Raw genomic sequence first — 16369 nt, 5'->3', positions numbered from 1 at the left:
TTTAAGAGATTTAACAGGGAGCCAATGAAGACAAGCGAATATGGGACAAATATGTTCTCTCTTTCTAGTCCCTGTCAGTACTCTAGCTGCAGCATTTTGGATCAGCTGAAGGCTTTTCAGGGAGCTTTTATGAGAGCTTGATAACAAGGAATTACAATAGTCCAGCCCAGAAGTAATAAATGCATGAACATGTTTTTCAGAATTACTCTGAGACAGTTTGGTTCTTTTAGAGCTATTGTGCAAATGCAAAAAAGCAGTCCTGCATATTTGTTTAAGATGTGCATCGAAGGACATATCCTGGTCAAAAATGACTCCAAGATTTCTCACAGTGTTACTGGAGGCCAAAGTAATGCCATCCAGAGTAAGTATCTGGTTAGATAGTATTGATGGAAGGAAGCATTATTATTAACTCAAAGTGGCGAGAAAGAGTCTAAACCAGGGCTCTTCAACTCCAGGCCTCGAGAGCCCCTGTCCTGCAGGTTTTAGATGTGTCCCTGCTCCAACACACCTGAATCAAATGGCTGAATAACCTCCTCAGTATGTAGTCAAGTTCTCCAGAGTCCTGCTAATGACTTCTATATCTGACTCAGGTGTGTTGAAGCAGAGACACATCTGAAACCTGCAGGACAGGGGCTCTCGAGGCCTGGAGTTGAAGAGCCCTGGTCTAAATGAATATCAGTAGCATTGAAAACAGCTGTACACATTGATGAACTTTTTTTTTCTCTAATGGTTAAAATTTCTTTGTGAAGAAATCCTTGAAGTCATTACTAGTTAAAGGTAAAGGAATACTCGGCTCTACAGAGCTCTGACTCTTTGTCAGCCTGGCTACAGAGCTGAAAACAAACCTGGGGTTGTTCTTATTTTCTTCAAGCAGTGATGAATAGTAAGATGTCCTAGCTTCATGGAGGGCTTTTTTATAGAGCAACAAACTATTTTAGAGGCTAAATGAAGATCTTCTAAATCAGTGAGATGCCATTTCCTGTCCAACTTACGGGTTATCTACTTTAAGGTACACATTTGTAAGTTATCCCTTGGAGTCAAACATTTCCGATTTGGGCCTTTCTTTTTCAGAGGAGCCACAGTATCCAGAGTCGTATGGAGTGAGGATGTAAAACTATTAACGAAATAATCTACCTCACTGGGAGCAGAGTTTATACTGTTTCAATGCCATGTGTTGACACATGGCATTGAAGAGCATAATAATGAAGGAATTATATCCTTAATTTTAGTTACAGCACATTCAGAAAGACTTCTACTATAATAAAACGTATTCGCCACTGCTGTGGAATCCATTTTTGTAAATTTAAATATGAAGAAATAATGAGACAAAAGCACAAGATCCAGAGTGTGATTCCGAGGGCAGAGTGGTGGGTGGGCTCATTTACATTTTAAGGGAAGCCAATTTAGTCTAATAATAGATTAAATGCAGTGTCGATTTGGATGTTAAAATCACCCACTATAATTATTTTATCTGAACTGAGCACTTAAACAGATAAAAAAGTCTGAGGGATCACACAGAAACTCTGGCTAAGGGCCAGGTGGACCACAGAAAGTTGTCTGGTTGTGGTGATCCATAACTGCTGCTAATCTTACTTTCTGTCCCCACTGGTCATATGGAGAATTGCATCTCAGAGGTGGCGCTTGCTGCTAAGCAAGGCATGCAACTGCTTGGACTCTGGGCCAGTAGGGGGCCCCTGAGGTCTGACACAATTGTAACTAAATCAGTAGCAATGTGCAAAAGTTTGTGATGACAGTGGAAGAGCTGACCTCCCCGCTTGGCTCCCACTTCCGTTGCAAGTGCTGTTTACACTGACTTGTCCATCACTGTACAGTGTGCTGGACTAGATGTAGTTGTTTGAAGAAAAAAAACTGCAAAATTCCAGACAAATACTCAATTTACAGTGATATACAAACCAAAGAAAACAGCAAATCCTTATCCTCATGAATTTTGAATTTGTGCCTTTGCTTAGATCCTTGGATAGAAACACAAATGCAAACAAAGCCCATATTTCTAGCAGAGTCTACCTGTATGCTTGTGTCATCGTGGACTGGTTTGTTGTGGCCTGAGAGCCTGTGTGCTGATGGAGAGCCTCACACAGTCACTCAAAGAGATGGTCCACTCGGTTACACAGCAGTGGGCAGGATCCTTTTATCTTCCATTGGTTTTCCACCTTCCTGCTGCCACACTGTTTAGATAAGAATTGGTTCAGTGCTCATGCAATATACTGTCAAGTGGTCTAAATTTGAAATCCAATCGATATGCAGGTAGTTGCCTGGCTCAGTTTGTGTGAAAGTGGACTCTTACTGAGCTGCTTCTTGTGGATTATTGTTAAGTTTCTACAGAGACAACAGTTCTTGAAAGCATTCCAAATGTGTGCATTGGATTTTCTGTCATGGTAATATTGTGCTAAGGACAAAATCCAAAGTTCAAGCAACGAAGCTTGTGAAAGACTTATCTTTAACAACTTGGATTCAAAATTTGGCTGCCAGTGTGAACATGATTGTATGTGTGTGAGAAATGGCTGTCAGTCTGTTTATTTCCTGGGCTGACTCAACATGGCCGCTGCATCACTGCATCCCACGGCTTGTCTTGCATCTCACACAGCAGCAACTGATGTCAGTGTGTGTGTGCAGCCTTCAGGAGAGAGTCAAGCCTGACTTTTGTGTCACCACTGAAAGGACTGATGAAGTCACACACTGCATCGTAACTACAAGCTGCGCTGCAGCTGTGCTAAATGTTAAGGACTTATCTAAATATAAATTTTGAGTCTCTGCAGCTCAGTGAGAGCTAGAGCTGAGGTTATCAGAAAAATAAGGTTGTACATTTACTCACCACTTTATTAGGCACACCTGTTCAACTACTCATTAATGCAAATAAAAAAATCTGCCAATCACAATGGCAGCAACTCAGTTTATTAAGGCATGTAGTTATAGTCGACCTGCTGAAGTTCAAACCATGTATCAGAATGGGGGAGAAAGGTGACTGAAGTGACTTTGAATGTGGCATGGTTGTTGGTATCAGATGGGCTGGTCCGAGTGTTTCAGAATGCCACAAAGCTCAAATCATTTCAATTTGGTTTCTTGAACTTGACAATGAGTTTACTGCACTCTAATGGCCTCCACAGTCACCAGATCTCAATCCAATAGAGCACCTTTGGGATGTGGTGGAATGTGAGATATGCATGCAGCAAATGCATGATACTATCATGTCAGTATGGACCAAAATAGTAGTAATAGTCATTTTTTGCCCATCACATTTCCATTTTCTCATTCTCATATGAGCTGAACACACTCATGTAATTTAAATACGCTATGAATGGTCAGTAAGACTTGAAAAAGCGCTAAACAAAGGCAAGCACATTACACATTAATGTCCATAATGACACGTATCCATTTATTTTGTGCCATTTTACATGTGAGGCTAACACACAGAGAATTAGCTTGTATACTGTATTTTCAATAGTGTAAGCATATGGTCCTTTTTCATTTTTGGATATACAGTCATGTGAAAAAGAAAGGGTGCCCTCGTTTGGCAAACACTTCGCAACAGTGGGAAGGAAAATCTCCCTTTAAACAGGAATAGACCTCTGGCAGCACCAGGCTCAGGGAGGAGTAGCAATCTGCAGCAACAGGCTAGGGATGAGGGGAGGGACACAGGACCAAAGACAAACTGTGGAATAGACTCAGTGTTTAATAATTGCTCATTGTTAAATAAAGTAGTATTATATGAACATACAAGGAGTGAAAAAAGTGAAGAAGAAACACTAAGTGCATCATCAATACTCCCCAGCAGCCTAGGCCTAATGCAGCATGACTAAGGAAGGGTTCAGGGTTACCTGATCCAGCCCTAACTGCAAGCTTAATCAAAAAGGAAAGTTTTAAGCCTAATCTTAAAATTAGAGAGTCTGTCTCCCAAATCCAAACTGGGAGCTGGTTCCACAGAAAAGGGGTCCGAAAGCTTCCTTCTTCCTCCGGGAACTACCTGCATACCCTCACCACATGAGGCAGGGCATTGTTGTTCATCAGGAGAAAGTCAGGACCCACTGCACCAGTGGAGGGTCTGATGGGTTCAAGGATTTCATCCCGATACCTAATGGCAGTCAGAGTGCTGCTGTCTAGTCTGTAGAGGTCTGTGCGTGCCTGCATGGATACGCCTCCCCACACCATCACTGACCCACCACCAAACTGATCATGTTATAAGCAGCATAGCATTCTCCGCATTCTTCAGATGCTTTCACGTCTGTCACATATGCTCAGGGTGAACCTGCTCTCATCTGTGAAAAGCACAGGGCATCAGTGGTGGTCGTGCCACTTCTGGTATTCTATGGCAAACGCCAGTCAAGCTGCAAGGTGCCCACTAGATGATGCCAGGCCCTCAGGCCACCCTCATGAAGTCTGTTTCTAATTGGTTGTCAGAGACATTCACACCAGTAGCTGCTGGAGGTCATTTAGTAGCTCTGGCAGTGCTCTTCCTGTACCTCCTTGCACAATGGAGCAGATCTTGGTCCTGATGATGGGTTAAGGACCTTCCACGGTCCTGCCCGGCTCTCCTAGAGTAACTGCCTGTCTCCTGGAATTTCCTTCATACTCTTGAGACTGTGCTGGGAGACACAGCAAAGCTTCTGGCAATGGCACTTATTGTTGCAGGGTCTAAAACGCACACTGATGGCTTAGAGGAATTAATTATTGAAATTAAGTCAGAAAGATGGCTCAGAGAGAGAGTCTAAGTAAATATTAGCAGTTATTAAAGTTCCTGTGCTTAAGGAGACATCCGTGGGGTGGGAATTTTATTTCTGAAGAAATTCATAAAATCATTGCTATCTATTTTATTTTTTAAGCCCATCTTATCTGTCAGCTTTGCAATCAGAATCATCATCTGTGCCAAACATATTTGCTTTTCCAAAATAAAGTCTATAAATTTTCTGTAGGCTCCTCTTGTTAGTGTTTTTCCTTTTGCTTAGTGTTTGTTTAGCATTTGTCTTTTGATTTGATTTTATTTCATTTCATTTGTGTTATTGTTCACATAAGTTTATTTGTTTTATGGCAATGCCAGAGCTGACAGACAGGGGACAAAAGAAAAAAGAAAAAGGAGAAAACAGGAAAAAAGATATAAATAAGAGGACAGAGCACAAACATGTTACAAGCATGTTACAAAATGTACTTAATAATGAGGGCGGGAAGCCACAACAAAGCCAGATGGAGGAAGAACCAGGAGACCCGGGCCGTTTGCAGCCCACCAAGAGCAATGAAGCCCCAAGGCCACACATTCCAGTGACAATCACATGCTAGAAGGAAGAGGGACACCCCAGCTGGAGTACCCACAGCCAGAGGCCAAGAGCTTCAGAGAACCAGAGGCAACAGCTATCCCAGCACGGGCCGATGGCAGGTGCCTAGAGCCACCCGACACCTCCTGGCTATACCTCCTGGCCTCAAAAAGACTTTATTAATATCGCAGTGCCTTTCCAGTGACTAAAGCACTTAAAGCACCCCCACATTCATAAAGCCTTTTTAATAGTATACTGGATATGCATACATCACTAATTTGTCTGCAACAGCTGTGTTGCTTTCAGTCTGCATTATGTGTTTAGCTGCTTCATATCATTTTATTGTATTTTATCTGCCTTTGTGAAGTCAGTTAGCAGTAGACCTGTCCATGTTTGTGACTGTTCAGATGCTGCCTGTCCCTCCTATTTCATGTGAATACACTCATACCCATTACTCACCCCAGGATTACCCAGACAGGGAAACCATGCAGTGACTTATCAAATTGATACCCACCTTTGTAATCGGGTAAGTGAAGCCAGATTAGGTAAATATATCCTGGGTGCAATGAAACTGAGTCAAACTACAGGCTCCTGGACAGCTACATGGCTGTAGTGATGTCATTACAGTACATTATAAGGATGAGAAAAATTGGGTATATTACAGAGACAATAGTGACCATAAAGACCCTCAAATAAATAAATAAAAAATAAGAAGCCAAAGAAATGTTATAAAATTCTATATTTATATTTAACTGTAACATTTATTGATTGTATTTGTATTCAGTTATATCTGTTCATGGTCTAAAAGAACCTTTTATTTCATTTTGTCAGTTTCAGGCTCTGATGTGTTTCACATCCTGGCTGGGTAGTTGAGATTTACATATTGCTGAGTGGGAAGCATTTGATTAATGGTGAGTTTAATGATGAACCATCAGAGAAGCGTCGAGATCAGTGGCATGCTGACAAGGTGAACAAGAAGAAATTACTTTCAAAGCCCAGGGAACAGGATGGTTAGCATTTGCAGACACTGTCAGAGGAGGCTGTGCATCACTGCTTACTTAGAAATGAAGGTCAGGGAGCCTTTTGTAGAAGGCTGCTCTCAGGCTTTTATTTCTATGCTAAGTGAAGAGGAAGTGATCAGATAGCTGTGACACCGAAAAAGAAAAAAATGATTAAGCCACAGAAACAGTCTTTCCTCCATCTCCTTTATATGCTGAACATCTGACTATGAGTTAACCTCAGGACTACTTCTGTTACTGCAATCACAAGTATTTTCTGCATAACAACCTGTCACTAGCTGGTGTAAAATTAATCTCTTGTATCTTTGTGTCTTTTGCTTGTCGCCTGTTGACGGGATGCACACTGTGCAGTCCAGACCAGAGCAATAATATCAAAACAGAGCCTTCCCTGCAGGCACTTCTACCTTCTTCGTGCCAGTTTTTTTTTTTTCTTTTTTGGATGTCTCATAATCCAGTCAACATACCGCATACCAGCATGGATGTGACATGAAAGCTTGGGGCAAAAAAAATGCTACACCAGCCTTTTCACTTTATTTTTTTCCCCCATGATATAAACAACATATCAGTGGACAAGCCTATAGCCAAAAGCTGCAGATTTATAGACTTTCATTTTGCCACACACATTTCCTTATGTCATATCAGGGTGGGTATTATAACACTGAGGACCACAAACAGCACTGTTTGTTTACTTGGAGATCCAGAAACTGCCATAAACAAAAATAGTAAATAAAAAGATGATGAATAAGTTACTAATCCAGTAACTTAATGAACCAGTGCCCCAAAAATTAAAATAGAAAATGAAGGTAGAAAATTATTTGTAAAATGTAATATGAATTGATTTGATTTAATCAGCATCTTTATCTACTGTTGCATTAATTACATTTTCCTGTTAATTTTATTTTATAGATGGGAAGATCAATTTTCTTGATATATTTATTTATCCATCCATCCATTTTCTTCCATTTGACTGATACTGTATCCACACCAAATGTTTCATGCACAATCATCTTATGTTATTGACTAATATTTTCAGCTAAAGTTTAGCTAGCTAAGCACCTTGACTCTTTAGCAATCTCCTGGGAAACTGGTCACTGCTGTGGTTTGTACCACAAAGTAGAAATGTAAAAAAATGAATAAAAAAAAAATATATATATATATATATATATATATATGGAGAACCAAGAATTGGAAAAAGGGAAGTAGGTAATGGGAAAATAAAAAGATAAATAAATGTAACAAAATAAAATTATCAAAAAATTGTGGAATTTATATAAAGGCTTACAAATACATAAGCAATTTAAAATATAATTTTATGTTACAGTTTGTAAATTAACAATAGTCTACAGTACATTTGATAATGTATTAGGTGATTAAGTCATTTATTTATTTGTTATTCTTTGTTTATGGCAGTTTCACTTCATAGTTTTCTAAAAGGAGGGGGTGGTGTCGATCCACTTGGATTAACAGCACATTTATGAAAGTGACTGGTAACATGATCCTCTCCTCTGTGTCTGAAGTCAGACTTTAGGCACTGAATTAAAGACTTTTAAAAAAAAAATTTAAACAGAAAACAGCATTTGCTGACTATAAGACAGCTGTAATACTCATTAATCACTTTTTCCATTTACTGTACATCTGTTGCCAAGTCCTACCTCAAGAAGTTGTTGATGTTCTTTGAACGCTGGGGAAACGTGTGTTATCTTAATCCAATCTCTGTACCAGGCTCCGCTTTAAGCAACATAAAGCTGTGACAGTTTGATAGTTGCATAAGAAACAAACGTGGAAGCAACTTCAAAAACTAGCCATCTGCCACTGACTTTGCTGTTTGCTTCTGTCTAGACTGAACAAAAATCTCCTGCAAATAAGATTAAATTTTATTTGTAGTCAAAATTTCCTGCAGATGCCTGCATATTAAGTGGGTAGATGTTAGGGTTAAAATAAGAAAAAAAAACTAGTGTGGATGTGCCATCCTGAAGGAGTTGGACTACCTGTGCACCCTCTGTAGGGTCCAGGTGTCGCCTCATGCTACCAGTAGTGACACTGACCTTAGCCAAATGCAAAACTAGTAAAAAAAAAGATGAGGGAAAAAATGTCAGTGGTTTTGGGAGTTGTCTCATTGTTGCCCCTCTAGTGCACCTGCTGTTAATTTCATTAACACCAAATCAGCTGAAACTGATTAACAGCCCCCTCTGCTACTGAACTGACCGGCTCAATATCCCAGAGGTTTAACTGACCTGATGCTATACTTTGCTTAAAAAATGTTCCTTTAAATTTTTTGAGCAGTGTATGTGGTATAACCAGAAATGTCATTGAGTCTTGCTTATGTTGTTTGTCCTTTGTTCATTGCCTCTGCATTTTTGTAGTGGTACTGTGTGTCATGGATCACGGTCAGTTGGCATTATTTGTGGGTTTGGTGCATCAGCAGTTGTAAGCAGTGCTTATAAGTGCATGCTTGACTCTTCATGGCCAACGGAAGAGGAGAAGAAAGAGAAGGAAGGATGTTAGACCAGTGCACAGAACCAAGGCCGAGGAAGGAGAATCAAACTGGTGCAGCAGAAAGCAAACCCTTGATGATGAGATACATTTGGAACATTTTAGAATGACGCCAGAACGATTAGACTTTCTGCTTCCCTCAGTGAGCAGTTAGCTACAGTGCTAACCAGTGGTGTCTCACAGCAGCCTGCAGCAAGGTGTCGAACATCGTGTCCGAAGTTTACAAGGCCATTTGGGATGTATCTTGCCTTTCCATACAGTACAATGATTGTCTTTCAGAAATTTGAAACTCAACCTTGTCATAAGTTGGACTTCTGCTTTTTGCTACCTGAGTCATGTCATTTCTGTAGTAGTTTCTGTGTACTACTGCTGGTTGCTTATTCTTTACGTAGCCTCCCGCATGATTAACATTTCATATTTGATGTTAATTGTAAGAGGTGCAAAATATAAGCTAGCCACCCCCAGATGCATTTGGAAAAACTAGCAGCTCCTTTGACATGGCACACGTAAATGGAAGTCAGCCTGGAATTATGTAATTAATTACACCAGTGCTTTTCCTTTTATGACCTATGAAAAAGCCCATTGCCCTTACATAATTACAAATTCTTTAATGTTGTTTTGAGTCAGTTTTACCTTCAGCTGAATAAAAGAGACACAGAAATGTTGATGTCATCTACAGACCAAAGCTGGTGCTGAGACTGAATAATAGAGCAGCTGTTCAGAATTCGAGAGCAGTTGTAATTATATTTTCCTGATTAAGCCCACATTCACATCAGACTGATTCATTACATTAAGATAACATTTCTATCAGCCTACAGAGTTCTCTCACTAATATACTTCCAGTGGACCAACTCCCAAAGACAGTTTAACTCTTAAGGCCCTGACATGCTGCAACTGCCGCACAGCTGATAAAATTACATATCCCTTGATTATAACATATGACTGTCATAATAATCTAGATCTTATCCACAGGATCTCTTTATCTCAGAATGAGATAATAATAGAAAAGATAGTCTCATTCATTGAAAAGACTAATGGGACAGGAACTGAGAGCAATACTGCCAGTAAGACTACATTTTTTACTTGCCGAGCAGGTAAAATTTAATTTGGGTGGGATGTCATCTATGAAAATATAGATTCCAGTGGTTTTCAAACTAAAACCCAGGTATACAGATGTCCTTAGAGTACATTTTTCAGTATCACAGTGATTCAGCCATGGCTGTTAGTGTGTCCAAAAGGACACAGAAAAAAATGATCTACTAATTTACTGTACTTTTTTCTAAAAAAATAAACAAACAAACAAAAAAAAAAACAACAAAAATGGCTGTGGTGGAATTTTTGGATATTAACCCTCTAATTTAGTGAGGTCTCACTATGTGTGGTGGCCTGAAAAATGACTCACTGAAGCCTTTATGAGTATACTGACCTCTGTCTACTGATGGCACTTGGCGTTTGGGTTCCACGATGGGTCACAAAGACAGCCTGGCAGCTTATAAATAGGACAGACATACTGTCTTTCTATATCTGTCATTGAATTGGTTTACTGAAGTCTGAGCCTGCCTGCTATAATATTGTTATAGAATTCATGGCCCCATCATGAATTCTATAATAATATTGTCCACTTGCATATTTAATGCAATATTTACCACAAAACTTTGCTTTATATATATTTGCAAGACACAAGACAACATTTTTTTGTATAATAAGAGAATCATCTTATTGCTCACTGATATGATTAATACCTTCCACTTTGTCAAAGTGATTAAATCAGGTAGGGACGTAATGCCTCTGTTTTTGCAAACTGTAATGACTGATAACCACCAAACACTTTTACAAGATACAGATGTGTCATAATCCATCCATACATCCATCCATTTTTTCTACTTTTCTGGGTCTGGGTAGGGGGGGCAGCAACCTACACAAAGAAACCCAGACCTCCCTCTCCCCAGCCACCTCCTCCAGCTTATCTGGGGAATCACTGAGGTGTTCCCAGGCCAGCTGAGAGATATAATCGCTCCAGTGTGTCCTGGGTCTACTCTGGGGCCTCCTCCCGGTAGGACATGCCCAGAACATCTTACCCAGGAGGCATCCTAATCAGGAGGCTTTACCCTTTACCTCCGATGTCCACCATCTGGTTCAGGGATTACCACAGTGACAGGCGCCAAACACCTTGCAGCTGCAGCTCTGTGCAGCAGCCTCAACAATGGAGGTTTGGTATCTCTCAATCTCAGCCACTAGCTCAGGCTCCTTCTCCACAAGAGAGCTGATGTTGCATGTCCCAATAGCCAGCCTCGATAGCTGCGGATCCACCAAACCCTACGGTGCCCAGCTGAGCTCCACGGGCTAAGGCTCGACCAAGCGCCGCTCTCCCTTGACCACCCTCCCCTTTGAATGCCTTCTAGCAAATAAGCTGCATAAAAGGGAAGTAATGAATGTTTTCATGTTGAACTGTCGGACAGCTGATGCCTTCAGCCTCCTGCTTCAGGGTAGCAAGGAAATGATGTACCTTCATGGAGCTTCCTGATTGACAGAGCAAACTTGAAATTAACTCAAAATTTTGAGATACTTAACTGGAAATTTTGAGTTATGGATTGCAATTTTTTATTCTATTTTAATGGTGGAAACAAGCTTCCATAGTTCTAATATTGGTTTTGAATTTTTATTTTCAGCTCCTTGATTTTGTTATTTGTGTTTAGGTGCCCCATTATTCCCTTCTCCTTTCTGTGTTTTCCCTGAATTTGTTCGTTTATGTCAGTATTTATTTTCACCAATAATGTCTCCGTGTTTTAATAATACTCATTTGTTCATTTCCTGTTTGTTTATTGACGTTTGTGTCTTGCTTTGAGTTTTACTTCCTCCCTGTCTGATTGTCTGTATCCGTGTCTTATTTCTCCAGCTGTCTCCACTTCCCTAATCACACATCTCTGTATAAAAAGCCCTGTTGTCGTCTTTGTTGGATTTTCTGTTTTACTTTCTGGTAACATTGAGTAAGTTACTGTGACCTTAGTTGCAATGTTCTGTTGGCTTCTTTTGCAGTTTTTCACCTTTGCTGCCCTTGTGGACTTTGGTTATCGGTTTCAATGAAAGCTTCCTTGCTGTTCTTTACTCAGAGCTCTGGTCTGGGTTTAAGGTCTACTCTTAAGCTAGACTTTAACAAGAACATTATTTTGCTTGAGTTTGATTTGAATATGCTTTCCAACACATTGTCTGGGGTATAATTTGTGCTCTTTTAATGACCCCTGCAGTGGCATCTCCTAATATCTGAGGAAAACAGCAATTAACTTGTAGTTTTATTATTTTGTTATCTGGAAATTAACAAGGCAGTGCAGATGATCTCATAAATTAAACTGAGCCTTTATTTATAATCGATTCCATCATGGAAATATGTCTAATTATTTTTATAATGACTTTATGAAAATGACTGGAGGTAAAATGGATCTAGAACAGGTTTCCCAATAATTGAAGCATCAATTTCTGTGAGGAAGGGGAAAAAATGCACCTGCAAATGGCTCTTTTTTTTTTTTTTTTTCATTTAAATGTGAGATTCATAGATGTTTATGCATCTGTCCATACATTCAATCAAAACTGTCATTCAGAATCATTTATTTTAACTTTGGAAGTTTTATGAGACTTTCGGCAGTGAGTTATATCAATTGGCTTTATTAAAAAAATCCTGAACATAAACAAACCACTTTTATGGATACAGTTTAATGAAAAGGGAATTTCCACAGGGGAATTTCTGCCTCCAGTAAGCAAATATATTGTTCCAAATAAACAATATATTGGCTTATACCGTAATCAGCACAAGTTATGAGCTGATTATAATTATAATTACTATAATTACTTCATTTCTTCAGATGCATTCGTGATCCCCTGCTCCCTTTCGTGCAAGTGGACTGATTGATCATAGACCCGTGAGCCAAATGTAACCATTATCTCAAATTACTCATGTGGTAAAAAATATCTAGACACTGAGAAATTGGTGTAGGTAGTGCTACACAGTATATGCATAGCATAAGGGATGTAACTATTTTATTTATATGTGTGTGCTCTCACAGCACCTGCTTTCTTTTTAACTGTTCTTATACCTTCTGTCTACTCTGTGACCACAACCAGATACACCAAGATGAACACTGCCACAAACATCTACATCTTCAACCTTGCTCTTGCTGATGCCTTGGCCACCAGCACGTTGCCCTTCCAGAGCGCCAAATACCTCATGAACACCTGGCCATTTGGGGATGTCCTCTGTAAACTCATTATTGCCATCGACTACTACAACATGTTCACGAGTATCTTCACCCTCACAATGATGAGCGCAGATCGCTACATCGCTGTGTGTCACCCGGTCAGGGCACTGGAGTTTCGGACGCCCGCTAAGGCCAAATTGATCAACATACTCATCTGGGTCCTTTCCTCTGCAATTGGTGTGCCTGTCATGATCATGGCCGTGACCAAAGTGGCAGACAGTGGTGAGATGTACTTTTTCTTCTCCCTTTATCTTCTGGTGTTATTTTTTTAAGTAATTTTTGAATTAATTTATGTTGTTGTAAATGTAAAGCTAAATATGTATGATTCAATGAATCCTGGCCAAAGTGCTGGAGAACAAAGGTAATTCTGCATTCATGTGAATAATTTGCATCTATTATGTAAATCTTCTGGACTTTCAACCAGAAATGACATGGTACACAAAGGAAATGCACAATATTAGCGACTGATTATGAATCAAATCCCATCCATGACTCTGAACTGTCCACTGTGGAGTCTCAGAGTGAATGGAAAAGCCTTTGAAACATCTGCACCAGCTTTAGTCTCATCTTGATACAAAACTGTCCAATGAAACCTAAAATAACAGGGTTCAGTGGACAGGTTTTGTAGTACAGTGTAGTTCTTTTAAACTGCTCTTCCAGATGTCTCTTTTTGTATCACAACACAAGTTTAAGATTGAAAAGGGATTGTTCATTTTTTTTGCCAATCAATGACCTTGAACAAATCTTTGACGGCATGTACTTTAGAAAAGGACACAGAATACCAAGAGAATTTCTAATAAACATGTATGTGATGCCTAGCATCATCATAAGTCATATAGCAGTGACATCTAAAGAAGCTGAAAGAGTGACTAGATGCAGGGAAGCGACAACTTCAATAAAATATCGATTTACTGAGATGTTCAGACTTAAAGAAACTACTTTGCCGTCCATGTATTCACAGTTAATAGTGTTTTGGCAACAGGAGAAATGACTCTATATGTAATTTACAGATAATGCTGAGTGGAAAAACTTGCTAAACATGAGCACCCAATTTGCCTTTCATCACAGATTGCTCTGTTCAACTGTGGCAATCACCTCACACCAAAGGTTAGGTTTAGAGACCTTCCTGGGGCAGTTTTGTGCAGTGCTGAAATGCTCTCTGTGTGCCTGGTTCTGGTTTCCTCCCACAGTCAAAAAGCTGGCTTGTTCAGTTATTTGGTGACTGTGAATGAACTGTGCATTGGAGGTGCATAAAGGACACACAAAAAAAAGCACTGCATGAATGTATATTTAAATGTGGCCTATAGTCTAAAGTGCTTTAAGTGGGCAGTAAGGCTAGAAATGCCTCTACATATGCCAGTTCATTTCCATATTTAACTGTAACCATGAGTTTTACTTAACCTTAACTATTGTAAGGGCATGCCTAAAGTACATATCACTGCTGTGTCTGATTACTTCTAGAAATTTCAAAAGGTTATAGTGGTTGGCCAGCTGTGTGAGGTGACAGAAAGAAAAGTTTAGCTTTTGCGTCAAACCCTCTTCAACCTTTTACACAACTGTTTATCTAGTATTGTGTGACCAGCTGAGTTCAACACTGTGAATACCTTCCATGACTCTCGTTCTCCATTGTGCTCCACGGCCCCCCCGCTGTAGTATTTTGGGGTTGAAGTCTATGTTTTTTGTTCAGGTGTTTTACAGATGCTACTTGATACCTAACCCTACATTCAAAATCAAAAAATTTAACTGTTCTTTCTTTTCAGGTAAAACCACGTGCATGTTAAAGTTCCCGGAGCCTGACTGGTACTGGGACACCGTGACTAAGATCTGCGTCTTCATCTTTGCTTTTGTCGTCCCTGTGATGGTCATCACCATATGCTATGGTCTGATGATCCTGCGTCTGAGGAGTGTTCGTCTGCTCTCGGGCTCCAAAGAGAAAGACCGCAACATGCGCCGCATCACCCGCATGGTCCTGGTGGTGGTGGCAGCCTTCATCATCTGCTGGACCCCCATTCACATATTTATCATTGTGAAGACCATGGTGGAGATTGACAGCAGGAATCCCTTTGTGATAGCCAGCTGGCATCTGTGCATTGCTTTGGGCTACACCAACAGCAGCCTCAACCCTGTCCTCTATGCGTTTTTGGATGAAAATTTCAAACGATGCTTCAGAGATTTCTGCCTCCCCTGTCGGACCCGCGTGGAGCAGAACAGCCTGCCCAGAGGCCACAACACCACCAGGGAGCCAGTGTCCATCTGCACTGCAACACAAGCGGGAAAGAAGCCGGCATGACTAGGCATGGACCGGGTCCCCCACTGCGCTTCGTCAAGGAGGATCCAACAAGATCTGCAATCAGAAGTCACCCAAATCTCCACAACAGAGTTTTAAGAGATCTTTTCATATAAAGAGTCGACACAGTCACGTTGCAGATACAAGAGACATTCAAAGGAATAGCTAAAGTTAATGGAATAGAAAATTCACTCTGATGTTACGTTCCTATTAAAGTTCTTGTCTTTTTTTGATGCCTTACAAAGGCGCTGAGAGTAGAATGATGTTGATGGCCTAAACTGTTAAAGCAAGATAATGAAACAGTTCATAAGTTAGAGAATGAAAGCTGAACTTTTTGGTGATTCAAAAAGGGCAAAGGAACGCCTGAAGCAGTCCGTCTCATCAACCAAAGAATGCATCATTCACGTGGCATTTATCTTGGTACTATAATAGATTCAATAATGTGCAACGAAAGCCAAAAGTTTGAAACAATGGCCTTTTTAATGCAAACTTTGCCACATCACGTGATAAATATTTGCATGTGTATTAAAAGTCACAAATGAGATTTTCCTGAGAACTTTGGAGAAGGCTTTTTCCATTTGTGTATTTAACATCATCTCATACTAAATGAGCCTTACAGAGGAGACTCACAGAACTCACACCCACCGACAGCTGGATAATGAATTTCAGCTTAGATTGTTGCACAACAAGGTCAGCAACTTTCTACATGGAGACGCAGGGAATTCTTGTTTGGTATTCTGTGTGAATCGACTGATGTTTGGGGGATTTTTTTTTTGTTTGCTTGTTTCTTTCAAAAACAGATACTTGCCCTGTGCTGAAAAACAAATTTGTTCTCAGTGGATTTGAAAAGGTCTCACACAAGAGACAAGAAACCAGAAAGAAGCCCACTTCATGGGTTTTTGTGCTTAGATGGAAAAACAGAACAGCATCAAACCACTTGTGCTTGGATTTCCACGGGCTTCTTTTCTGCTTACCTACTTGACTCTCTGTAGTGGTGTCAAGCCCACACAGAGGCTCTGTGCTGAATCACTAAAGAATGATAAACCTGCCACTGAA

General features: G+C 40.1%; 1 protein-coding gene across 1 annotated transcript in view; it reads left to right on the top strand.

Annotated features, from left to right (window-relative positions):
- Positions 1-15511, top strand: part of oprd1a (opioid receptor, delta 1a) — a 33462-nt gene extending 17951 nt beyond the window's left edge. Inside the window, exons 2-3 of the mRNA XM_030740993.1 lie at positions 12893-13248; positions 14787-15511. Of these exons, the coding sequence (XP_030596853.1) occupies positions 12893-13248; positions 14787-15316 (886 nt within the window). The 3' untranslated portion in view covers positions 15317-15511. The remainder of the gene's footprint in view (positions 1-12892; positions 13249-14786) is intronic.
- Positions 15512-16369: the final 858 nt, after the last annotated feature.

Source organism: Archocentrus centrarchus, chromosome 11 (assembly GCF_007364275.1).
Source record: "Archocentrus centrarchus isolate MPI-CPG fArcCen1 chromosome 11, fArcCen1, whole genome shotgun sequence".
Classification (NCBI taxonomy): domain Eukaryota; kingdom Metazoa; phylum Chordata; class Actinopteri; order Cichliformes; family Cichlidae; genus Archocentrus; species Archocentrus centrarchus.
The sequence above is the reverse complement of the archived record's forward strand: the minus strand, read 5'-3'. Positions and strand labels throughout refer to the sequence as shown.